The 27368-nt window shown below is 39.4% G+C and overlaps 1 protein-coding gene across 7 annotated transcripts in view; it reads right to left on the reverse strand.

The window, feature by feature from the left end:
- MACROD2 (mono-ADP ribosylhydrolase 2) overlaps positions 1–27368 on the reverse strand; it is an 844207-nt gene that overhangs the window by 346620 nt on the left and 470219 nt on the right. For all 7 annotated transcript variants that reach the window (XM_038130850.1, XM_038130847.1, XM_038130846.1 and 4 more), the window contains one exon: positions 3404–3525. In XM_038130850.1, coding sequence (XP_037986778.1) covers positions 3404–3525 — 122 coding nt within the window. The remainder of the gene's footprint in view (positions 1–3403; positions 3526–27368) is intronic.

Consider the following 27368-nt stretch of genomic DNA (forward strand, 5'->3'; position numbering starts at 1 on the left):
TGTGAAAGCAACCTAAATTACTATCAGCTACACCATATAATTGCCCTGTTATCACACACACAATGATATTGTTCCCTCCTCCCCTCCATAAAGCTGCATCTCAGAATTTACACAGTATTTCAAGGCAATTGCTTCCCTTCCTCAGCATGTAAAACAACTACATACACATATGTATAACAGACTTTGGGTCTATTTTGAATCCTATTCCTGTTCTCCCCAGTCCACTTTGAACTGAAACACAATCTCTATGGCATCCATCATTTCTCCAGAGGCAGATCACCAATATGTAATTGTGAAACAAGTAACTGCTTTAAGTACATCTAGTTTGAGACTTACTATACAAGACCATTTCCTCATTGTGCTGGTTTTCCAACACACTGACTATTTGTGAACTGGTTTTTTTCCCCCATCATGTGCTACTCCCTCATTTCCTGTGCTGAGTTCCATTGTAGCTGTCAGCTGCATTTCTGACCTCTCCTCCATTGCAACAAAGGCAGAAACTCCCTTCTGGTACTGGAATGGATGCTGATGAGGTTATATTCAGTCTTTGATCAATTGTTATCATACATCTCTCTCCTTTTCCAGTGCTTGCAACACTGCCTATTGTAGTATCATTTGTAAATGTAATTAATGAGGTGTTTATGTACTCTTCAAAAATCATTAAGTTGTTCAATTGAACTGCATTTAGTGGTGCACCCTGAGTCACCCTGCATGCTTTGGTCCAGCTCAGTACGTTGCCATTCATCATCACCCTCTATTCATAATGCCTCCAGCAATTCTAACTCCTTTGACACCATTCCTGTTCAAAACACTTCCAATTGTGGTGGGGCTTTTTCCTCTTCTTGCAATAATTTCTAGATTTGTCCTTTCTGTTTTGAAGGTCGCAGATCTGTGCTGTTACAATCTAATGTCATCTGCTTCCTTCCCCGCTATTACAATTGCTAGTGCACGGATGCTCTCTGGTTTAGTTAATTCTTTCAGCATAATGCAACTTGCTATCACCAACACCTATTTATTTATGTGTCAGTAACATATGGCTTTTCCTCCTTTTACTCATTATCTACTTTAAAAATCCTTGTTTTTCTCTTTCACGTACTTATTTCATCTTCTTGTTAAAGAGGCAATCAAAATAGGACATCCATCAGCACAGCTGATTTTCTCTTCCTTGCTTTACACAGGTAAACTTTTTCCCCCCCAGTTTTTGTCTGTCTTCTTCATACTGCAAATATTTCTGTTGCCATAACCCAATTAACACTCAAATGTTGTCTGTTTGAGTCAATTTGAACCCTTTTCTCACTCTATCAGGTCTCTGCCAGCCTCAGAAACCTGTGGATATTTTAAATCACTTTCTTTTCCTTCCCTCTTCACCTACAGTACAGGATCTTGTGAAACCCACTTACACTTTGCATTCCTTTCCTTCAGACTCACAGTAAACTACTGCTCCCTAATTGAATTAATTACACATCTTACTTTTCTCCAGGCTCGGTTTGGTCATTAGGACAGACACTCAAGTAGCCTTCACTTCCAAAGGCATCACTGAAATCACTGGACTTAGGGCTTTCCAGAACAGTCCATGACGTGTCATGTGGCCTTTAAAATCCATATTGCTTGCTAAGCTTCCAAATGCTGCTCTGAATGAATGGCTCTTGGCTCCCGTTCAGTTTGTGCAGCTGTGTTCTGCAAGTCTGGGTGCTGAGCATTTTTTTATCTCGAACAGGTGCACAGGCAACAACTCTTAACCAGTAAGGAAATAACCTGTGCATGATTTCTCCTGTGGTTATCTTCTCTCATTAAAATATCAGGCCAGGTTTCACAAAATATCAAGCTAGTTTCCATGAGTACAATCCCTTTTTATTATTCCAGGTTAAACAGCGTGCAACCACCTAGAATGTCCTAAAAATTACAGACTCTCTACAGATACAAGCATTACCTGCGTTGACCAATGCCTACTAAAGTTTTCCTTTGTTATTTCAATACTCTTTTTTTACACCCTTTCATAATTATTAGTCTGTTTTCGTTTTCCCCCATCATATTGGGAACTTTATTCAAACTAACCTGAATGCCCTAAAAAATGTAATTGCCCAGAGCAAGCAGAAACAAGGATGGATGAAGGAGAAACTACACAAAGCTCTTACTGGCTCCAATGAGGCAGCAGGAGATGAACATCCTGTGGTGTTTAAACAACACCAGAGAGAGGTTCAAAATGTGCCCACCAACCCTACATTGTTTTCAACTCTAATTTTTATGCCTAGAATTAAAAAAAAACAAACCAAAAAAACCCCTCAAAACCACCAAGGAAAACAGACCCCACAATGGTTTGCATAACCCCACAATAGTTTGCATAATGGCAGAAAGAGGGATTGCTGGGCACCATTTTTGAGAAGCAAAGAGAGGATGTCATGAGCATAAAAAGTGTTGAAGAGCAGAGCTCTCACCAAAAAGAAAGAAGTGATATTCATCAGGTCTGACTCTGAAGGGCACATCTAACTGCATTTCAAAGCCTTGTCCTGCCCCTCTCCTCAAAAAGCTTTATTTTCCATTTGTGATATTTCAGAGTTAATAGCTTCCTCTTACTGAATATTACATCTTCATATAACACCATTGCTTCAGCTTACATTTTTTAAAATTGTGTGTATGCTCGCATTCTAAGTTGCCAAACATATGTGCTATCACATAACCAGCCAAAATGACCCCAAAAAAGTCAAATAATAAAAGGCGTGAAGTTAGGCTCAGAATGCAGATTCTTTCTCAAACGTGCAAGGAACTAACCTATGCATATGTGAAGACTTAAGCTGCAACCGTGTCAGCTACAGAATTAAAGCTCTGGAGCTGGAGAGGGAAAAGCTCCTTTCCTCTGTGGCCTTTGAAAATTTGGCTCTTTGAGGTGAAAACTCTGTACTATGCATTTCAAGTTCAATGAAATATCACACAATAAGCTATTTTATGACTGATTTTGGTGAGATGGTGCTACAACCAGTAACGACTGACCAATACTCTTATTTTTAGGAAGAACTATTAATAGGTAGAATAAGCAACAAATTAATCACTCCTTAGGTATTTAGGAGGTTATACTGCATGCCGTTATCCTCCTGACCAGTGGCTTCTTAGGGGTTTTAAATAAATAATACAGTATAAGAATGAGCCGTGGGATCAGCTTCCTCCCTTCTTTAATAAGTACAGCTGCTTGTACTCGTACTACTAGGCACACTTTCCCTAACTCCTAAAATAAGCTTAGCCCTTTCATCCAGCAGTTGTTTTGGCCAAATAATGTTTAATTTTTTGGGTTCTCATATCACGAAGAGCAAGAAATGTATCCGGAAGCTTACAGACGTAATTATTCCACATCGAGGAAAGTAAGATCCAAACGAGAAAAAACAATGATGTGCCCTCCCACAATACTTACGATTGATCTGATGTTGTATTCTTTTGCCAGTTTCAGAGAGGATTTATAGCAACTTGCTAAGTTTTCTTTATGAGTGTCAGTGAGATGGCCTCTTGCAATCGGCCCAACAGTATGGATCACATCTGCAGCGAATAAAAAAAAAGAAGATAAAGGAACATTAAAGATGCTGTTGTGTCGCACAACAATTCAATCTGGTACTATAGCTACATAAAAAGGTAAAAATAACAATGTAAACAAATGTATTTAGCTGGAAAACACATCATAATCTACACGTGCAATAATTAAACATAAATCAGCAAAGGTTAAATTTTGAAGGATTTGGACTAAAGGAGAACACGAGAAAGATACAGTGAATGCTTGTTACATGTCTACTGCAATGCACACACTGGAGAGATGAAATGCTTGCACAAATCCTATAAATCTTAAGGCCTCTACAACTGTAAATACTCTAGAACTTTGAAACAGTCGTTCTCACTCCTCAAAGCCCACTCACTGGGAAAGTTCACTGCACAGAACCTCAGCATTGTTGGTGATACACAGGTCATCTTTGTTTTTCCTCAGTAACCATTTGAAAAGAAGAAAAGTTGAGACTTAGGAATGTGTTGGTTATTCAAAAAAACATCAGACCAGATGGAGGTGCCATGCAATAAAACAAATATTCTGTTTGAAGAAATTTATAACTAGCAAAAAGAGAAAGCACAGTCATCTTAGGTACGATGCCTTTGGACTCATCATAATCTGATGCTGCCATCAATCAAAGTCTCTGAAGTGCCGTAAGAAAAATGAATTTAAGAGCCTGGAGTAAAAAAAGTGTTGAAAAGATATCTACAGATTAAAAGGTACATGTTTTTTTTTAATCTCATCCTTCTAGCCCCCCATCTGTAATGAAGCACATTTACTTTTTACACATCATTCTTCTATAGTATATGTGAGCATAATAAAATGAGCTATGGTGGCAGAGGTGGTTTTTTTTGCCTTTTTTATCATTTCCTACAATGTACAGCAGAAAAAAACAGTGGCACTATTTTTTTTTCAATAGGGATTAGGCAAACACTTTCAACTGCAGTACTGCTGGTCCCCTTTTAGGTTGTGTTTCTGTCCCATGTGGGTCAGGTTTCCAACCAACATCTGCTGTTGCTGCACTCCAGAATATTTTAATTTACTCACAAATCCTACAGAATTAACACCATTATTCTTTGTCCAAGCTGGTTTTGATGATTTCCATCCAACAAATGCCAAAGCATCAGAGAAAATGCACAAAAAAACATTAAAATGTACAGTCTTTTTTTTTTTTTTAATTCAGACATCATCTGTCAAGTCCTGCTCTCTGCTATTTAAAAGGTGGCTTTTAGGCTGAGCCATAATGTTCTGAGAAATTCAAAATATTTTCTATACATTTGCCACAAAGGGTTGATAAATCAGGAAATAAAAGCACATCTGATTTCCAGTGCCCAGAAACACTGAGGAATCCACTGTGGTGAAAACTGAAACCTGTAAGCGCTAAACTTCCCGACTGCTACAGAAAACCCCCCTCCTGTGAAGTAAATAAAAGGTTGAGAACTCTTCTTTCCATTTTGATTACAGTAATTTTCTCCAGTTGTGGGAACAAGATGGACAGATTGGATAACTTCTGTTGAATGTCACAGCTGCCAGACAGTGACTCCAGAGAACCCTCCCTACAACTGAACCTTCGACAGGTGTTGAGCTTTTATCCACTGACAAGTGGGACGGCAGCAGGACACTAAAACAACCTGGGAGTTCAGAAAAGAGTTTAGCAACTATCATAACCTGAGAGCTATTAAGAAAGGACTTGAAAAAAGGAAAGAGCTGGTTTAAAATTTGCTTCTGTGTGCAGAGATAAGGTTATGTGGGTACTTCCATCACGAAAGACTGTAATTTCAGTTCATGACTATAGCAGTTTCCTGGAGGTTGAAACTTTCCAAGGAGCGTTTCTATTTGGAAGTTATGGCAACTTCAGAGAAAGGGAAAAAAAAACCAAAGCAAAACAAAAACTTCTCAACGTTTTTCCCTCGTTTTTTTTATTTTACAACAGGTGAATTTCAATTATGGAGCCAGAGACATGATTTAACAGCAGACTTGGCAGTGTGGGTTACCGGATGGACTCAATGACCTTACAGGTCTTTTCCAACCTAAATGATTCTGTGATTCTACAGGGAAAGGAAAATACTCATGAATCTCATGGCACTCAAGTCCCCTCTACATTTACAGAAACCAAGACCGGAGTTACCACGATGAATTTCGAATTCACAATACCCAGCAGCCAACAAGCAAATCAAGGAACAGCTATAAAACCAACTTAAAAAGAATGTGTGAAGGATGAATAAGAAAAGAAAAGAATCCTAAACATATCCCTCTTTCATCTAAGGTTGAGTTTCTTGCATTTCAATGGGCAACTCCTTGCAAGCTAAAGTATAATGGCTTAAATTATTCATTGATTAATTAAAGGCAAGAAGGAGTTTTGAGGAACAGACCAAGTACCAAGTTCTTGCCAGGGTCCTTCTGTATAAAACTCTCACAGTATAATTTCTAGATGCATTTCCCTCACTAAATCTTTAGCTCCATTCCTTTCATCTTTGATTATTAAACACTAGTTTAATAATGCTAGTTTTGCTAAATAAATGAAAAATGTTTTTGTAATCTTTTTTTTCAGAACTTCCCAATTTAGCATTTTCATAGCAACTCATCAGCAGCCCTGTATTGCTGTACCAAACACTTCACATAAATAAATAATCTTTAATGCAGTTATTAGCTTTTATGTCTACATTTTTCCAAGTCCATCATAGGTGGTTCTTTAGACAGGACACAAAAGATGGTTATGAATTGAAGAGACCCTGACCAATCCAATCTAATGGGAGGCATCCTGTGGCAGGGGCTTTGGAATTAGATGATGTTCAAGGTCGCTTCCAACCCAAAGCATTCTGTTATTCTATGAACTGGTCTATAAAATACCACAACCATTGTAACTGTTTACAGCATATTATTGGCAAATAAATGCTTGTCTTAGGCACATTATTATACTGAAACACATGCTAAAGATTGTATTAGCAGAGCAGCATTACTAACACGCCAGTGCTTTATGGTCAGCAGACAAACAGGGAAGTAATAATTTTACTGTTGTACATTGTCAATAAAATCAGTGTATACATACATTTCCTAAACCACACAGGAAACTACAGCTACAGTAAGCTCAACTACATTGAGCTTATTCTGCTTAAGCTATTCAAAAATACCTTAAAGTTTGCAGGTGGGCAAAACCCTTTGAGATTATACAGGCATAAAGAAAACAAACCAGCTCTTCCCCCTCCTTCAGTCCATGCAGTTGCTGCCTGAGAATCAGACTTCACAGGCTGAAGCAGCACCATTTATTTTTAATACATCAACAAAGACTGTCAAACTTCAAGCTTGCCTGTCACAATAGTTTCCTTTCTGCTCATTGCAGAAAGCTGCAGGATGGAGGAGTATGTGCCACAGGGGAAGTCCACAGACATTTGTCCACGAGAAAATTCAGGGCAGAACCACTGCCCTGCTGTTCTGACCACCCACTACAGCTAGCCTCAACTGCAAACTTCCAGCACTGCTGGCAAGGACAACCACGGATGTGCAAGTCCTAGCTGGCACCTTCCACACCCGGCCAGAACAAGGATCCACCCTGAGGAAAAGCATGGGCTTTCTGAAAGAAAACACAACTGTAAAGGATTGCCACAGGACAGATACACGGGAATGAGTTTCACCAGAGAAGGCAAAACAACTGCAGCAGCAAGGCAGGTGGGAGCACCAGCTGTGGGGATGGGCGTGACCATGGTCTGAAGGTACGCTGTGGACACAATGGCATGACAAAGAAGTGGTCTCATCACCTAAAGACCTTTAAATTGGGGAAAATGTAGAGAAGCTAAAAAAATATTTAGGTGGAAAAGCTGGCTCCTGTTTGCTCTTGTAGCATCTGCACCCTTTGGAGTCCAAGTGCTTCTCAGTGAGGTCAAACACAAGTAAGGGATGCAAACATTTCCCAAAAACTAAAACATGTTTCTTTTATCTTCAAAACCAAGTAAACAGGTCAAAAAAGGGAATGGTCATCACTCAGAGAAAGCCACGCTAACCATTTGTAGTATTTTAACTTTTATATCAAAAGAAGCTGCCAGCGCTGCTGTGAAGTTGCTGATTTACTGTGGTCAGTCTTCCAGCCAAGCACACTGATAGGAAACTTCATTAAAAAGAAAGCTGCAATCCATGGGCCCATAAATCACTGTGCATACACAGAGCAGAGATGTTTGCTTACATTTTTAACAGTCCATTGAGGTGGAGAGCCCCCAAGGAAGGTATAGCCTTATCTGGGATTCAGGCCACAACAATGGATCAAACTGCTTTTAATGCTAATGAAGCTGTTGGTTTAAAACAGTGTTTATAAGGAAAGGAGATATTTCAGAAATGAAACTACAACTGCTGTAGAGTACAAACTTTATGCATAAACAGGCCAATGAGGCTTGTTTTTTCAGGTGTTTTTCTTAAAAAGTCAATCCATACACCTTAACTTGGTGTTTTCCCACGCAAGATTTTAACTGTACTGCTACGAAGAAAGGGCAGAGCAGTGTGGGCAAGGATGAGACACGACTTCCAGTTGAAAAGGGTGAAAAGAAGTGACTGTGCTTCAAAAACCAACCTGGGGGGCTGACCTAAATTACTCACTGTGTAATTCACTCTTCCCTTGTTCTTTGAAAAAGTGACGCTAGACAGCAAAAATATTAGCAGGGTGATCTTTTCTAAACAACTGAAAAAGTACAAATAAGTTTCTCTCATTCCTTCTCCTACAGATGTGAGTGTGGTGCAGTCACACTGCTAATGAACCAAAGCCAGAATGAGTTGCATATTTCTCTCATTCACCCCATTTACACATTCATAGCCATAATTGGCCCATCCACCCAACTGCATAACAAAGCTGGACCCTGTCAATCACAGAGGAAAAATATGAATTTCAAGAAGGAAGGTACTGCACTGTGTGCACCAATGAATTAAAAAAAAACAACTTGGAAAAATCCAGAGCATTGAGGGCTCCAATTGTAAATATGATCAGTTGATTTATACAAAAAGCACCCATCATAGTGGTGCTGAAAAGGAATCTGAGCTGAGGTTCAGCTGGTGGCAAATGGAATTACCTCCAGATACTTATGCCTACTGGCTCTCCCTGTTCTTCAGGAATGTGAGCAGCCTAATGCTTTGGTATACAAATTGCTCAGCTTTTTCATTTTCTATTTCTAGCTACATGCACTTGCACATAAAAAGTGCATTTTCAGCGTACAAAAACAACTGTTAATTTTAAGTTCAGCTGAAATGAATCCCACAGGACCGCAGTCTAATTCTGTGTCTCCGAAAGCAGATTAGCAGAGCTGAATGTTATAAATGTTAAGACATCTTTTATAAATCACTGAATGCTGTGTGTGATTACATACAATACAACTCCTAAGTTCAAGAGCATTTCTCTGCTTTGTTTAGGTATATATTGTGTTTATGAGCAGTTCAAGAGTCAGCTTCAGGTTTTCAGGCTTGGGGCAGAGTAAGCACTGCTCAATCTGAACTTTGTTACCTTTTATAACTGCCTTCTGTGATTAATTAGCTGTTTTGGGTGAATACAAAAAAAAGATGTTTCATTAGCTGCAAATGCTACAATATCTAGAAGTCATTTACCTAAAATATTTAAGTCATTTTTCATTTAAATGGCATTGTCGGCCAAGGAAAGGTAAAGAATATATTTACTGTAAATAATTAACCAGCATCCCTCATTGTGGGTTAGATGCATATCCTAACTACAAGACAGCACAGACAGTCAGAAAACAATATTCCCAAAGGGAGAGGCGAGGGATTTGCTGACTCTGAGAGCCCCTGTGGGGAGCTGCAGAAGTTTGCACTCAATAGCCTGCATTTAGCAGAGAGCGACCGCTCAGCGCCCGTGGGAAGCTGAAAAACACAGAGCGCTTGTTTACGGTGGCTACACCGCTGCCTCCACGGCCAGCCAGAGAATTAAGTCACACAAGTCAAAGCCCAAGCCTCTTTGGCACTCGTGCTTGTCATCAAATACAAGGCCCAAGTATGTCCGTGTAATCCCAGAGCAGTTCCCCTCCCAGCAATGAATTTACAGCATCGCTCTGCCATCAGGGCCTCGCCATTAACACTGGAAACAAAAGTAGGCTCTGTTCAGGCAGGAGAAGCAAGCGGTGCAATTAAGAGACGCTGTACTGTATCCCAAAGTAATAGGTTTTACAAAGCAATTTAGTGCCACGATGACAGATGTCAAAGCAGCGGCTAGACAGACGGCCCCACAACTTCCATGGAAATAACTGCCTGCATGGAGAGCTAAAAGGCAACAGCTCTGCTTGGGATATTCACAGTGTGATACGAATGAACACGAAATGAACATGACAAGACTGAACGTGAAGTTATGACAGTCACGACTTGTTATTCCTGGTCTATTTTTTAATCTCAACTGGAAGAATTTGCAGCAGAAAGGCTCAAATGTTATCCTTGTTCCCTTCCTTCCTACCCAAATAAATACATTAAAATACCTAGGAAAAACAGAAGAGATGAAATTGTGCTGCCCCAAGCAGATTTTTTCCCCCCACACACTGGAGGAAACCTCACTTTGCTGTAGCAGCAGAGGAGCTCAGACAAGCACCCTTCTCATTGAGTGGCTCATGAAAACACACATCAAGTGACCCCCTTGACCCAAGCAATGCTTTCCACCTTTCACTGACTATTATTCCTCACAAGTGGACAGGGCTACATTCAAAAATGTCCTGATCTGTCTTTTTGTTTATGTTTGCTACCTATAGGAAAGCATGAGCCACAAAGATTCTCTATTTTTATTCTTATTTTATTCTCTTTTGCTATATTGAATAGCAAAAGATGTTTGTGAGCACGTTTGGGTTTAAATCATTTGATAAGGCTTTTCAACACTCAAAAATAAACTTGCTTGCCCTAAACTGAATGTGTTTACTCTTTAGAAAATAAGACAGAGTTTTAGTCTACCATGCCACAAAAATTTCACACCAAAATCCAAAACCTGGTGAAGGCTGTAACACCAGCCATGTAAATTCAAGGGATATTTAATCTCACTCGATTCTTGATTCAGTAGAGAACCTTGCAAATATTACCCATAAAAACATGCAACACAAATGAAGTAATAAAAATGCAAATGGGGATTAAGTTAACTTCAGTTCTAGTTTTGGAATTAGATTAATTACATAGGCACAGAAATCGGAAATGAGCTAATTTATGTTCTCAGCTTCTGAAAGCATGGACCTCTTGTCACACATTGTCTGTTCTCAGCGTCCAGCCTGGTTCTGTTGAAGTGAGTTTAGTTACCTCTGCTGGAGTATTGCACAATTAAAGCATAAATACACCCTTTAGAATACGGGGAAAATAAAACAGCAAAACAACCAAAACAAAATAAAACAGAAGTCCAAAACCAAAACAGAAATAAACAAAAAAAAAATCCACAAAAAAAACCAAACAAACAAAAAAACACCACAAAAAAACCTCACTCAGTCTCATTACAAAACATAGTACCACATCACTTTTATCCAGAAAAGATTAATACTCAGAACTAAATTTCTTATGCACTCCTCCGAGTGCTGAATAGTGCTACAGATTGTTCTGATAATTTAACAACAAGCCATAGCAGAAGCTCTTCATTTCCTATTTTAAGGATTTCTTTCTGTGCCAATTCTGTTTTGATAACTTCCAGGATTTCATGTTAAAATGCTCTTTATTATTTGATCAAGTTCATTGTAGGGATATTAAAACAAAGGAAGACATCCCAAGAAACAAAGAAAACAATCCAACATGTTATGTTTACCATGCCATGGGACATCTTAAATACGAGAGATCCCCAGATACTGTGCCAATACTTCAAGGCTTTCTTTCCCTCATGAAACTATTGAATCACTCAAATTATATGCAAAAAATAAGAATATTAGCATAAAAACTTACAAAACATTGATCTTCACTTGAATGGACTGGTGATTACAGCAGGAAGTTTCCAGAAGACCAAACTAAACAATCCTTAATCAAACATTAGCAGCAGAATAACCTCAGGTGCAATGAGGGGAAACTGCCAGCTTTGGTTTTATCTGCCCATTGAAGGGATACAAATTTTTTAATCAGATCACTTCAGGTAAAAAGATTTTTAAAAAGACTGAAAGAATTGTTTCCGTAAGAGAAAGTTTTATTGGCTTCTTCAGGAGGCAAAGTATGACTCAGAGTTTCAAAGACAAATTTATTATATTCATGGCTTCAGTTGTGCATCTGTTCCTTAAGGGAAGTACATTACAAAAAGTTCCCACATTTTTAAAATTCATTTACTATTACTATATGTTTTCTTGGGAATAAACAAACTTCTTTCACCTCAGAAATTGGAGCACATCTATTTTGTTTGACATTTCTCTAATCTACGTACCCCTCACAGCAGAAATTAGATGCTTTGCTAAGGATTTTGCACGTCTTCTTTAAGAAAAACAGAAAAAGAGTACAAAATTACAGGTTCTGCATGTATCTTCAAAAGAAACCAGCGGCAGCTAAATCAGCCTAATTAACTTTCAAGTTTGAATACTGGAAACCATGCAAGGAAAGTTCAGTATTTCCCTTGCCACAAACAATGCAATACAGACAGGAGAGCCTTGTGCTGCCTGTTGGCACCACTTATCACCTCTCAAATCCAGGTGGATGCAGATGGAGGAGAAAGTTAGAAACTAAAAGACTGAAACCATTAACTATTTTAAAAAATAAAATAAACCCCAGTTTAAAAAGACAGAGCTGAGGATTCCTTTGAACTGTGCTACAGGACTCCATTCTATACAGCAATAAACACAGTGATTCATAGCTCCCAACTGGAAAACTGCTTCTAAACTTGGGAGCAATCTCAGAGAAATTGGTGAGACCACTGCTTAAAGGTAACAAGGACCTAATCACCAGCAAAGGAAATGAGAGCACACCTTCAGGATGAAGGAATGCACACTTACCATCTCATCTTTAAATGGCATGACTGAAAAATCTCACTCTTACTACCTTTTTACTTTCACGAGAAGACCATAGTCTCTTAATTTACTGGACCTTTAGTATTTATCTTCTGTACTTTCAGCAAGCTGCATTTAACAGATCTTTGTCTATAGTCAGATCCTTTAGAGATGGTTGCCCTACTGTATCTATGAGCCCACCACAAAACAACAAAAAGAGGAAAAAATTAAATTTACTATTGAAACCTTTCTCCCAAACTCAGCCAAACACAGCCAATGGAAACAGGGACGTACGATGCAGCACCCGAAAGCAAGCTCAACTCATTTTTAAAAGCTGACTAGATTTCCAGTTGGCAGTGCCACTTTAATTGCCTTACGTAAGTGTGATAAGTGAAATAACTGGACAGCTCTTTGAACCATAGGATGAGACTTCTTGCCTAGAAGAGCAATCTCACTTTCTATCATCAATTGTATTTTAATTCTAGGTGGCTGAAACCACAGTAAAGCACCCTCCTGATATTAACATATTCCAGACACCAAGTTATGAGAATTCTGCTCATGCCAAGATAAATTCCTTTGACTGTTCTCCCCCCCATCTCTTCCCCAGAGTCTGAAAGATAGTTTAGTTTCATCAGCTGGCAATGAGACAAATATTAGCACTTGGAATCCAGCGCTCTGCAATCCATCCCAAAAGAAAACCCAGCAGATGATGGAGGCAGGGCACAAGCAAGCCTGGTCCTAGAGGGAGGAGGGAAATAGAAAGACATGTGTCTGTACAGACTAGACAGATTATCTATGCTATAGATACGGAACACAGAAAAAAATAACAGATTTAGAGAAGAACTTCAATGCTCGAAGCCTGCTACCTGCATGTTTTGTAATAAACAGCTATTACTTCTCTGAATACTTCAAACAAAAAGAGAAAAGAGGCTAATTTATATTGTTAATAAATAAATCCAACTACTGTTTTAGCAGAACTAAGTAAATATAAGTCTTAAATCAAGACTGAGAGTAGCCAGTTTGCTTGGGAGAGCAGGGGTACAGTGGAGATAGAACTGTCCTAACACCACTTTGTTACACACATGCTCAGCCACCAGAGCCTTTGCCCAGTGCAAGCACCCCACAACTTGTTACATCTTGCTTGTTCTCAGGACTCCTTAAATTTGAGCCCGAGTTTACAATTTTCCCTTCAGCTCGTACCTCCACTGACAGGGCAGCAGGATGTGACTCGTGGCAGGCAAGGGGACAAAGAAACTAATATGACTGTGCCTGGCCATGGTACTCTGCCCTTCCCGCTTTTATCAGTTTTCATTCAGAACTGAGCTTTCACAGACACCACAAGCATGGCATTGAAATCATCTGATCTCTCCAGCCTTCCAGCTCAGAGAGATAACCAAAAGGAGAGAATAGAACATGACAAGAAAACGCCATCCCGTCTTTTACTCCATTTCCTCTCTGGATTGTGTTCATAATATGTATGACACCTAACTGAGCAATATTTCTTATTAAGGCATATACACCTTGTCAAGGACTGTGACCAGCTCAGCCAGGCTAGCTGCCAGCTGGGCTACAGAGGCTGCCTGCTTACAGCATACATCAGCTCACCAACACCACAGGTAAGCACCACCGAGGTGGAAAGGAGTTAAAAGTCTCCAGCAAACGTGTTCAGAATCACTGGCAGACAAAAAAGCTAAGCACAAACATGAAATGCATCCAACGAGGGTATTTAGCAAAAAAATGGTGGTATGGTGTTTTACACAATATGTAATGCTTCTGTGGTTCCAAGTGAAAAACAAGCTTTGACAAACATCTTGAAAGTGTTTTGCATCAGTGTGAGTTGTAAACAGTTGAATTTTCAGCACGAGCAAACGTACCAAAATAAGAAACAGGAAAACTATTTTTTTTTTCCAAGATAAAAAATGTATTGCAAAGTGAACTGTTAGCAACTTGCTGAGGCTTATTGCAGTGCTAATGTTCTCCATGTCAATGTCACTAGGAAGAGCCCTTGGAGAAACACTGGTGTCACCTCTTGTTCAGCTCAGTTGAGAAAAATGCACTTAAACAACCTTCTGGAAAATCATGTAATGAGCTAAAAGAGCTGCTGAAGGACATTCCTGAGCTTCTACTCTCTGTAAAGGAAACACTCATTCAAATAAATTCAACTTATGCACTCAGTAATATTGTAGCGTGCCATTAGCCTGTCCAAGCATTTCACAATAATCACCAGTGGAGAATTTCTAAGTCAAATAACTCAAAAGGGATACTGGGGTTTAGGAACTGGGGACCAGAAGGATCGGGGCTAGAAATGGCAGCAATGCCTTTGAAAAAAACCTAATGGGGAGATGGCAAAACTTGTGAGGGTGAGAAGTGTCAGAACCACACGCCATTTCCAAACCCAAGACTGCCCCTTGCAGAAGGGAACTGCTTCATTTCTGGGAAACCATATTGAGGAAAATATTTGTAAATTTTATTGCACTTGTCATTGAGGCAAAATGGTTATTTTGCCACCTGCACCGTCCACAAATTCAATGCATTGTTTCTCCAGTAAAAGAAGAAACGTCTGCAAAATCGCATTACCACTTGAAAACCAGCCTGAGGATTAGAGGGACTTTTTAGAAGTCCATGTGCAAAGTTGTACTTTACAGCGCTGTTTCCCCTTGCGTGGGCTGTCAGAAAGACAAACTGGTATTTTCACATCGAAAGCAATTCCTTCAAGAATAATGTCAGCTCTTATTGTTCACAAAGCACTAGAAATCAGAGCACGTGAAGCAGCAAACCATTTGGCTGACCTTACCAGCTGAGCAACATACAGTCAAGCAAGCTAAAACATGCTGGGCAAGACAGCAGAAAGGAAAATCAAACACAGACATGCACTTTCACATGTTCTTGTGATACCGCTGCAGTGGTTTTTTTCAAAGCAAGCCAAATGCTTGATACTAATCATGGCAAACAACCCAACCTTACGCAGGTTTTCAATGTGGATCCTGGGCCTGAAAGCAACACACCAAAAAAGGTAAAATCCAATTGCTTCAACAGTGCCATTCACACAGTCAAGTGCTAAAACCCACCTGGGCTGCTGTGTGACTTGGAAAATCACTTTGAAGCACTGGATGTTGGTGGCAGTTGTTTGAGAAATCTCTAAATAGTACCAGATGGAAGAGGCCAAGGATGAGGAATCTTGGATGACGTTTTCACTACACTTTGAAGCTTTAGAAAAAGGCAAAGCCTTAACATAAGCACAAAGGAATCTTTTCATTCTTAAAAAAACTCAGAAGGGAACTTTTGCTCCATGTTATTGCTGATAGTGTTCATGGTTCATGTGTGCTCCTCTCTAGTTATATTCAGCCACCTTCAAGGTTTTCTCAACTGATACCCTTGGCTTTAGGGACAAAAAATAACCCCACAAAAACACACCAAACAAATCCCACAAAACCAATCCTCATTCCCGAATTCCCACAGAATGAAATTCTAATATAACCAAGTTTTGTTGGGAACTTCACCTCATTAGAGTCCTCATTATTTAAATAATGTTCAGCAATAACAAAGGACACTGTCATAAAGCTTTTGATAGATGCTTCATAGCCAACACATTATGGGCAGGATTTATGGGAACGTTTTAGAAAAGTAAAAAAAAAATAGGACTATCATTTAGCAGAGAAATTATAAATGCAAATTCAGAGGAAGACAGTATCCTTTTCTTCATGGAGACAAATTTTGAAGTAGTTTCTGGAAAGGAGGATCGTATAATAAACTTCTAATTTCTCTAGTAACATTGGGAAAGGAAGGAAAATTACAACAGGCCAGGTACCATGTCATCCTTGATATACTACTACACTTCTTTATGAGCACATTACAATTCAGAGAGCTAATAATAAAAAGTGATGCTGAGATGATGAATTGATGCTATGCAATTAGACCTATTAGAATTCACAAGAGTCGACAGGCAATAATCAAACCACTTTCATGCTGCCCATTGCAATTATCTTTGCACTTAAGAATCAACAAAGCACATAATGACTTGCTCTCAATTAACAAATTCATGAGAAATGGAATTTTAATTAGTGTGTAGAAAATTTGGGCCATTTATTACTTTACAGGACAACACATTGTAAAAACTAGTTGAGTAGCTCTTAGTGTTCAGCAAGGGTTCAGGTCCAAGAAGAACACACTGATACTTTCCCAAAAGGAGTCCCTAATAAATTGGATTGCCTGAAATTGGATTGCCAAGGTAAATGCACACTCCCTTCCACTAAATTCTGGAGGGAAAAAAAAGCCCCACAACAAAAAAAGCAATCCACAAACAAAACTGTTGGAACGTGTGACTAAAATGGAAACCCCATTGCTGATGTTCTCAATTACCTGCTGATGAACAAGTTGGGTACAGTTACATTTATTTGTGGTACAAGCCACAGACACCAGAAGATATAATTCTACATTCTCATCACAAAATGGGTAGGACAAGACAACGAAAACGCACCATCATTAAAAAAACCGGAGTCTGAATAGTAACTTGAAAGCAGATTTAAGTTTTTTTCAGTAGTGCTTGAACAGGAAGAATGCTTAGTTTCAAATAAATATTTTTTTTCATAGTTTGCTGATCTTAGTACAAAACAATTTGCCAATAATTTAAACAAAAGAATCAGTTAAATTCTGGAAGTGTAGCTCCTTGATAATATGAAATAGAGGTTGATTGGGAAGTCAAAAGATTGTGCTGAACTCCAATGTTATGAAATGCACATTTTTCAAAAATGCAAAAGAAGCCTGCACTTCGAGTGTGAATGTTGGCAGTGAAGAGATGGGTATAATGCTGTGTGCTCACACAACATTAGTGTATCAGGAAGATTTTAAGTAACATATCCATTTGCTAAAAACATATTTCCAGCACATGGGTCAGCATAATCCCAAGCACAAGTATAGGTTGGGTGGAGAATGGAATGAGAACAAACCTGAAGAAGGCAGGTTGGAACTAGATGGGCTTTAAGGTCCCTTCCAACCCAAACCTTTTTTTATTTTACTCAGTTTTTTTAAAAAATAGTACTAAAGGTCCATAATAGTTTAAAAACCCAGTTAAATGCTGGGCCATTTGGATTATGAAAAAATAAAAACTTAGTTTAATGTGTGATTATTACCTGAAATAGTGTACCCTAATGATTTGAGTCCTATCAATTTCCTATTTTGCTATGGCTAAACAGCTGTATATTTAGTGCTCAAAGTCTGTCAGAATGGCATTCCATTCCCATTGTCAGGGAACTATTTCAGCATTTCTCATTCTTGATTCCATGGGGGAGCCCTGTCCTTACAATGTCCCCATTAAAAAAAAACATTCACAACAACCTGAACGGCTTCTCGTAAGTGATAATACTTCAAAAGAAGGGGAAAAAAAAACCCTTTCACACAGGGATTCATTCTTAAATTCCCCGATGTGCTCTGCTTAGCGAGGGCTCTGGGAAACAGCAGGCAAAGCAGCAGGCACTGCTGCCCCAGGGCCATCCCTCCCACAAAGGGAACATTTTCACACTGCTGCAGAGCCACCATCCTTGCCCCACGCAGCATTTGCAGGGAAAGGGATCTCGTAGATACATCTTTATGTCTTCAGCATGCTGGAATTGCCCCTCGGGAGCAGGGAGAGCGCGTTGCAGGTTAAAGCAGCTCAGTGTGCTGCTGTCACTTTGGATCAGTCGCAGGCGGCGATGGGCCAGCTCCGACTGGAGGACACAAACTCCAGGATGCCTCACTTCCCACCTTCTGGTTTTGTGTCAAGTGCAGCACATTTAAATCAGCACATCTCGGCCACAGCATCAACCATGCCACCAAAACTGCCCTTTCCTCCTGCACAGCACATTCTGGAGATCAGTGAAATGGCATAACCTGTTTACTTTGCTGCAGTTGTTAAATGTGGTTTCTGCAAAAATGATACCTACCCTGGCCTAGGTACTGCAGCAAAGACACTTTCGGGAAGGATTTGAGAGCAGTGAATCTCCTGGGAGGCCCAGGGTGAATAGTTCAGACATAGCAGGCATTTAGATCAGAAGGCAAGTAACAGTTGTGCTTTAAAAACTTAAAACAATTAATTCAAAATATGCTTACAGGGTAAAGAATGAAGTCGCTCCAGAATGGTCTCCTAGATTAACATGAGAATCTGTTTAACAGTCATAAAACACACCGTGCTGCTGAGGATTGTTACGGGTGAACCTGAACTAAGTGAGTCTCCGTGCCACAGAATTTACAAGATCATGGCTCAGTACCTCATTCAAATTAGGGTTTTGTTAATTAAAGCCTTCTTCCTAGTGATAGATGGCTACTGTGGAGGTAAGCTGCACATACTGTTGAGATTTCATTTTAAGAATAGATAGCACACATGAAACATACAGCCCTGGGTAGAAATAAAGTTGCTTCCTGTGGAACCAAGGATTTCTTGTACTGCAATACAGACAGAGACAGGTAGAAGGCTCTCTGAAATTCATTAAAGTCTTGTTAGCACCCACCTCTATTTCAAAGTCTTTGAACAGTATCCTTTTCACTAGTCCAGTCTTGCTAAAGGTCACAGAAAGCTTTTTCCAAAAATATTCAAGATGCTTAGGAGTGAACTTGCTTGCACCCCACCCAAATCCTTTCATCTGAGATTTTAAACCCTACATATTGCATTAAAAGGCAGAATTATTAAAAAAAAAAAAAAACAAAAAAAAAAAACTACAAAAAAACCCAAAACAAAAAGAAAAAAATAAAAATAAACCCACAAAAAACCCCACTGGAGAGAAGTGTGCTCCATATAAACAGGGAGACAGAGCACAATTTATTTAATCCTCAAAACTTGTTACCCAAAAGCTCCTTGATTTCTAGGAAAACCTAACACTGTGTTTTAGTGCTGAAATGGACTCATAAGAGAGGAGGGGTATTTACATCAGAGAAGGAACCCAAAAACCCTTAAAAAGAGGAAGTCTCAGGATTCCTAAAGATTCATCAGGGATGACATGGGAAGTCCACTGACTGCAAGAAAGTCAATGAGGCATCTCAAAGGTCAGGTAAAGGGGATGTTTATGAACAGGCAATGAGAAAGAAAACAGGCAACACACTTAAAAAAAATATCTTTTAACCAATAAACTATAAAATTGCCAAATACATATTCTCATTAAAAGAGGCGCTTTTTTTCCAATTTGGTAACTTTTTAAAAAGAGAACAATTAAGAAGAACATTTTCTGCTATTTGGATATTCAAGTCCAGTTTTTATCCAGCTGACCGTTCCAAACGCTGCATTTGATTCTTTAATGGCTTCATGGTTCAATGAATTTGAATTCCAAACTTATTTCCATGACTAAAAGAAAAATTCAAAACCAGAAGATTTGGACTACTTAGAAATTAGGCATATGTAGAGTTTAGGACATGCTGCAACAGAAGAGAGAAATTACAGAAGTTAGAACACACTTTTTTTCCTCTCCCATATCAGAAAGAGAAAAGCATGAGCCCTAAACCATATCGAGAGTCATTAAATAGCTCTGAATCAAGATAAACCTGTGCACCTTCCACAAATGCTGTAAGCTGAACAGAGTTTCTGGAATTACCTACAACTGATGAAACAAAATCGTGGGTCTTATTCCCCGGTTTTGACCCAGTAAATTCAAAAGGAGGAAAATGCTGCAGACCTACAGCCAGTGTGGGCTCAATTTTAAGCATAAACATTCCTTTATTTTCTGAACTGAAGCTTATCTTCAGAATTTACTTGCTTTTCACCCCTAGAAGTGTCAGCACTGGCCTTTGGAGCTACTAACAGAGCCATCAAAATAATTAGCACAGCGAAAGTACAGCAAATAGGCTGATGAGTTGGTATTATAGGAATCTCTGCCTGTAATAGAGAGAGCTGGGCTTCCCAGATGGGATTAATGGTTTCTGTACTTTACCGAGTATCATCTTGATGAGAAGCTGCTCCTGCCCTGTTTTCCCTCAAAGGAAAGCATCCTGGCTCTGGGGAGCTAATTCCCTTCCACAGCTCAGGGCTCTGCAGAGTCTTGGCAATTATGCACAGCTGTATGAGCCTTTTCAAAGGGTTGATGCTTTCAAGAAAGTAAAGAGACAACTGGGCCATGTTGACCAGAATCCAGGACACTGAAACCCTGGAGAGTTTGTACTGATTGGCTTTTTATTTTTGTGTTTCATTGCAAGGAAACGAAATGAATGAAATGCAGCCAAACATGTTGTGATCACAAAACAAATTCATTTAAATACAAAATTTCTACCTTGTATTTATCTGTCTTCTCCCTTTTTGACTCTGCCCCTACCCTTCTTCATTAAAATATTTATGTATGATAATGATTTCCTGAAATACAGAATGAAATCAAACCATATTGTAATAAAACTAAATTAAGCAGAAGATAAATAAATCAAGTATCATTTTTTACAGCTTTCCCAGAAAGAAAACAATTAGCACATTAGCAGTAAATGCAATAATAAAATTAGCCAATTAGGATATTTAAGTGATTACGACATTGAATTAAAAGAGTAACTGCCATACATATGGATAAGTTCTGCTGAGATAGAGAAGAATCTGCACTGTCCTCTCCTGTCAAATGGAGTGCTTATGCAGCAGAGTGGATTTATTGCCATACACAAAACCTGATCTGATGTTACCCCTGTGCTCTAGTGTCTGAGGAAGACACCGTAAAAGTAAATGACAAGATAGTTGTGCTCATGCTAATTGTTGTTGCAATACTATTTGCAGCATCCTTTCACACCAAGATTGACTACAGAATTGTAATTAGTTCTTTAAGAATGCTATCAATTAAAAAAAAAAAGAATAAAATCTAAAAGGTTTACATATTAATGGCACTTCAGTGTTTCTCGCCCAGATGGTAACACAGCTGACTGCCATTCTCTCTTATAACACAGCACTGTTTATCCTCTGAATGTCCCCAGTACAAAACTGTTTTAATCCTTTGTTGCTGCTGTAAAACTTGATCTACTGTCCGACAACATAAAAGCGTCAACTTTTGGATAGATGGTAGAAAAAGCAGAAAGGATAATCCAGCCTCTACATCAGCAACAATGCAGTTCATGGCTCAGGGATAACGCGATTGCAGATTATGAACTGAAAGGTGCAGTATTTTACCCCTCACAGCTCTGGACTAGAGTGTAGTTCTGCTGCGCATGGTGCATTTTCAGCACGTTTCCTTGCTGCTCCCTTTTCCATTAGCCAGCTCGAAGCTTTACGATGCTCAGTCTGTATGGCTGCGCTGTGCAGCCGGCTGGAATGAAACAGCGCTTTTATTACAGGCGTCTGACGATCTGTTAGTTCTTGTAGAAATTATGGAGTGGTTAGGAAATCTAATATACGATCTGGAGAGAGATTAGCAGAGGAATGGGATTTTGATTCAGCATCCTAAGGAAGATGGATTAAGGAAGAGTGAGCAATTAAAGCAGTTGATCTTGGGCAGAGTAAGAACACCCACACAAATCTGGACATCCACCTATTCCTCCCTGCAAACACGTACACAGAGTGTGCCTATGGAGTGCCATCAACAAGCCTTTATTTGCTGTCCCTATAATAAAGAGAAATATTCATATGCTGTTTTAGGAAATATTCCAGTAGCTATTACATGTCTATTACTAGACTACTACAGTTGCATACATCTATAACTAAGCTACAATAAAGTGAGAGAATAAGGGGTATGGTAGATGAGGGAGAAGTAGAAAAATTGAAAACAAAGATCACTGGAGAATAACATATTTACTGAAGCAAGCTATTATGTACTTAAAGCAAATAATTCAGAAACTAGGCAGCATGTTGGAAAGGTAAACTGCCAGCAGAAATCTATCATCATAGAATGGTTTAGATTTGGAGGCACCTTAAAAATCATCTGCTTCCAACTCCCCCGCCATGGGCAGGGACAGCTTCCACTAAACCAGGCTGTTCCAAGTACCACACAACCTGGCCTTGAACACTTCCAGGGATGAGGGACCCACAGCTTCTCTAGGAAACCTGTGCTAGTGCCTCATCACGCTTACAGTGAAGAACTTTTTCCTATATTATCTAATTTAAACCTGCCCTCTGTGACTTTGAAGACCTTCTCCCTTCTTCTATCACTTCATGCCCTTGTAAAGAGCTCTCTTGCAGCCCCTTTAGGCACTGAAGGCTGCTATAAAGGTCTCCCTGGAATCTTCTCCAGCCCCAACTCTCCCAGCCTGCACCCACAGCAGAGGAAGACTTGCACCACTGCAGCTCTGCTGCAATCGTTGTGTGCCCTGCAAGAGGGAGCACGCATGTGCAGAGCCACTTTTCTTCCCTGTAAAGCACACAGATGAACCTCTGCTCCCGGGGGCACAGTAGTGGCATGGGAAGCGATGCAGCAGGATTGCATCACAGTCAGGCTCTGCCATGTAAGTCAGTTGCAGGAAGGACAGAAGGGTTTGCTTCATTGGCATATAACCTCCACCTACAGCAGTTAACCTCAGATGTTTACTTTATTACACGCAATATGCCTCCGTCGAAAGATGCTGCACTGTGTTATTTAAACACAGACTTTATGAATATTTTTATAGCTCTGCTATTCCCCCCTTGTGTACATTTATTTCCATTTTAGCTCGGCAGTTTTCTTAACCAAGCCTCTTTGATGTAGGTCCATGTGAGAACACCGACTGAAAGACTTTAAATCAACCTCCTTGTTAGTGGAAGCACACAACACTATTAACCAGCGACTTGGTATTCCTCCCAAAGGGCAGGAGGTCAATTCTCTGGGCCAAATTAATATCTCCATAGAATAATTTCCTGGCTGGTGAGTCAAGAGAAAAGCGACCTCACTCTGTGGCTCAGCCAGGGCCACTAGGACTCAGAGTGACCCTGGGCATGACCAACTTTGGCAGCCACCACCATATTCAGATCTGGGTCCAATGTCCCATCACATTTCACCTGCTCGTTACCCACCTTAGCCAAAAAATCTGCTGCAGAGAAAACAAACTTATGCAAGGCTAAAAGCAGGGCAGTGCACTAGAACCAGGCAGGATACTGTTTTCTTTGATGCTTTGAAGTCAGCAGGGTTATGCATCTTAAAGCATTGTTTCTTTGAATAGATCTGATATTCAGACAATAAAGCAAATTGCTTTAAACAGTATCTGTGTACCAGAACAACCAAAGAGAAAAGTATTTTGGTTTTTTTCTCTTATGTGTAAGAAAAAAAAATAAAATTAGACATAGAATAAGATGGCAACCAGTCAGTTCCACAGATTTTATCCCCATTCTGAAATAGATGCTCAACTGTAAATACGCTGTGTATCAGCACAGCACAAACTCATGTCTTTTTATTTCAGTTGTACCAGAATCAAACAGATGCAAATACAAGAATTTGACAGTGACATTGTTCAGTACTGAGCTGAATTTTAAACTTAATATTGAATTTAATTTTAACATCGTTTGCACACAATTTTATAATAAAACAAACTGTACCCCACATCCTACTGAAGAAGCATTGTACCAGAGTTTGAGCAGCACAAACGTAGCAAACCCATCTAGTAACTTTGTACCCACCCTTGGACCACTGTGTTTTGAAATACATAGTAAGCCTTACGTGAAAGAAGTGTTACACTAAACAGAAATCAGAGAAGCTTGACGTGATTAACAACACTGGGCCAGTCACCCTGAGAGAATATAAACTGCCATCAATTAACTCAGTGATGAAGGATAGTATTCCTCTTCTCAGGCACTAGCTAGCATAAGACCATTCCCCCCACTTACCAAGAATTAGACTCTCAATTTTCAACTGAATAAACCAAAATCAATGCATTGTCCACCATCTGATTTGTTAGACTAGATATACTGATTTATAAAAAACTCTTTAGCGACTACAAAACAATATTGTATTGTTATGCAAAATCACACTGCAGATCAATGAGAAACAATGCTACACAGTTAGAAGAATAAGATTTAAAGCTAAAACATTTGGAGCACACAAAAAAGAATGCCAGCCTAGACATGATGACATGTCATGGTTAGAGTGCTGACAGATGCTTAATTGTAGGGTTCAGACACCAGGCACTGACCATGTAACACATGAAAGGTTGCCAGTACAGTAAACACGTTAAAAAAATGTGTTTGCAAAAAGAGACTGTTAACCTTCAGTAGAAACAGATCCTTGTGCTATCATGTCTCTGAAGATGTAATTTTTTCCCCCATCATTTGACTATCCCTGTGAAAGAACCTGATTAGTATTTTGGGAAAAGGAAATCGTAATTCCTACTACAAAAATAATCCAAACAAGATAGTCCTTCAGTACAAGACTAGTAGTTATTGACTCGGTTTGTATTATTTTTTATTATCTGCACCAGAAGCAAGAATTTCAGCAGAATCATTTAGAAACATCTGCATGCCCCATTCAGCCACATCTACAGAGTCCAGGACTTCCCAAGCCATCACCAAGAATACCCTCACCAGCTGTCAGGAGCAGACTTTGTATTCTCATTTTAAAACTCAAAGCACTGAATGAAAGGCAAATTTTGAGGAGCAGCTGCCTTGGTCCTGCAAAGCTTGTTGTTCTGTCCATGCTGGAGGAAGTTTTGAGGACATTTCCAACACAGATGGATTGACACTGAGATAATTTGTTTTGTGAATAAGTGGAACCAAAAGCAAATATAGCAAGTCTGTGACAGCACTTGCATGAGTCAGATGCGAGGGTCTGTGGATGGCTCACAAATACAGATTGTTTGTGTCTTGCACCATACTTCTGATCAGCACAGAGCCCTGTTCAGTGCCAAAATTATGAGAGTCAGACAACAGATGTTAAGAGTCCCAAAACCCTGCCAGCGGAGTTAGAGGGATGATCATGATCTTTGACTATAACACTGTGTTACTCTCAAAGATCTCAACACAAAGAGAAGAGGGTTATCCCATACTTCAAAACAGCAAAAGCCTTTTTGAGAAACTTGGCCAGTTACTCTCTGTCCCGAAGCACTGAATCAACTGAAACCCCAAGAAGAGTTTACAAATACAACCGCTTTGATGCATTCATAGACAAAAAGGCTAGATCACTAAAGCCTGAGAGACCCAGCGCAGTCCAGACATCATGTAAAAGCCTTTGTAAATTCACTGCCTGATGGCATTCTGGCAGTGGTATAGATTTAGTGAAAGTTCCATAAATTCCAATGCAATTAAAAACCAAATAACATGGCTGTATTTATGAGCCCTGCACTCGTCCCACCCCCATGCTAGGCATCTCATACAAGCTCTGGGCCACACAACAGGAGGGAAAACATCGTGTTATGAACAATCTAGATTCAAAATCATTATTTAACGGTCAAGGAAAATGCATCTAATCAAATTTACACCCAGTGTAAATTGCTGTGTGACCATAATCTGCAATTCTTTGAATTTAGTTTTTATTTTTAAATGGAATAAGAAAGTGTTGCATGGGACCTTTGCCTGCAAATATGTCTCTTACTTCGGATTTCAAGAACTGCACCTATATAATCAGCAAAAAGCATAATTTGAAGGCATAAAGTCAATACATTAGACAGTATCTTTTCAACAGAAAGCAATGTGAATAACAACTACAATGCTTCAGGCAAACTATATGTTTTTGAACACCTAATGACATGTTTATTTTCTTTCTCAGCACCTAGTATTTTCATAACAAGTTTTCAACTTTTTTTTCAGACACAATCTTCTCTATGTTGCATAAAGGATTATATTTTTGTTTCAAGCATAAGGAGCATGTGTTCAGTACCTCTCCTGTTCCATTACCAAATGCAAGGCAGAGAACTGAAATACTAAGTTCACCTGCTATATGTCTTTTAGCAGACACTTTACTGGCACTTATAGTATATTAGGATGCGCTAATTTGATAACACAGAAACAAAAAAGTTAACTGTCACACAAATTTCAAATTTTGCACACAATAACTGCTTTTTAGTGAAAAAAAAAAGAACCTTAAGGATTTTGCATAAGTCCTACAGTAAGGCACAAAAAGTTTTGCGAGTGTGTCATGCACAGAATGGCAGCTCTTCCTCCACACAAACTGCATTCAAAGTTAAAACGGGTGCAAAAAAGAAAAAATCCTTAGAGATCACTGCAGAACACAATCCGCATCAAACTTATCAATATGCAACTTTTAAAAGGAATTTTTCACTCTGGGAGACCTTAGAATAATTCCTTACAATAAAGGATTTGTAATATTTGTGGTGATAAAGGATTTTAGTCTTAGCACAGAATCAGAGGTTGAGCTGCAGGGCAAAGGCAAGTCACATGGAAGAGAAAAGTCTATCACTTAAAAAAAAAAAATCACCAAGGAAATAAATTGGTCATTGCTGCCTCCCTAGAGATTAGGCTTTGAGCAGTCCCAACAAGGGACTTGTCAAGTGACACCTGATGAAAGCAGGAGTAGGGCAAAGCAGAACATGAGGCTCGAAGTGTCCAGAGCGATTCAGACGGGCATTCACAAAGCTGGAAGGAAAATGAAGGAGCAGAAGCTATGCTCCACCAACCTACCCCATGCCACCACGTTATTTCTTTAATTTGTTCAACCTGTCTGCTCAGATTACCTAATATGAATCTCAAGCTGCACTTACAGTGCTGGCCAAGCCATTGGATAAATTACTTTTGACGGAATTAGGAAAATTGTGCTGTAATTGGGTGTTCCTCAGTGATCAACATGAGACAGCCTGATCACCATGAGACTTTGCCTGATCACCATGCTGAGCTGGAAAAGAGATTTCAGGCCTACTGGATGTTCTGTGTCAAGAAGAGAAAATTTCTACAGCTCCTGGGAGATAGAAGAAAAATTCCTTCCTCACACAATTAACTAATGTACTTAAAACACCTCCTAGAAAATAGACCTGCCACTGTCTAAAAATGTTGGAGATCTTTGCCAAAGGCCTCAGTGGGGAAAAAGAGTGAAGAGTAAAGCTTATTCCAACTTAAAACTACATACCCCATAGAGACCACAGAAGGCAAATGCATTCCCTAG

The sequence above is a fragment of the Motacilla alba genome, chromosome 3 (genome assembly GCF_015832195.1).
Source record: "Motacilla alba alba isolate MOTALB_02 chromosome 3, Motacilla_alba_V1.0_pri, whole genome shotgun sequence".
Classification (NCBI taxonomy): domain Eukaryota; kingdom Metazoa; phylum Chordata; class Aves; order Passeriformes; family Motacillidae; genus Motacilla; species Motacilla alba.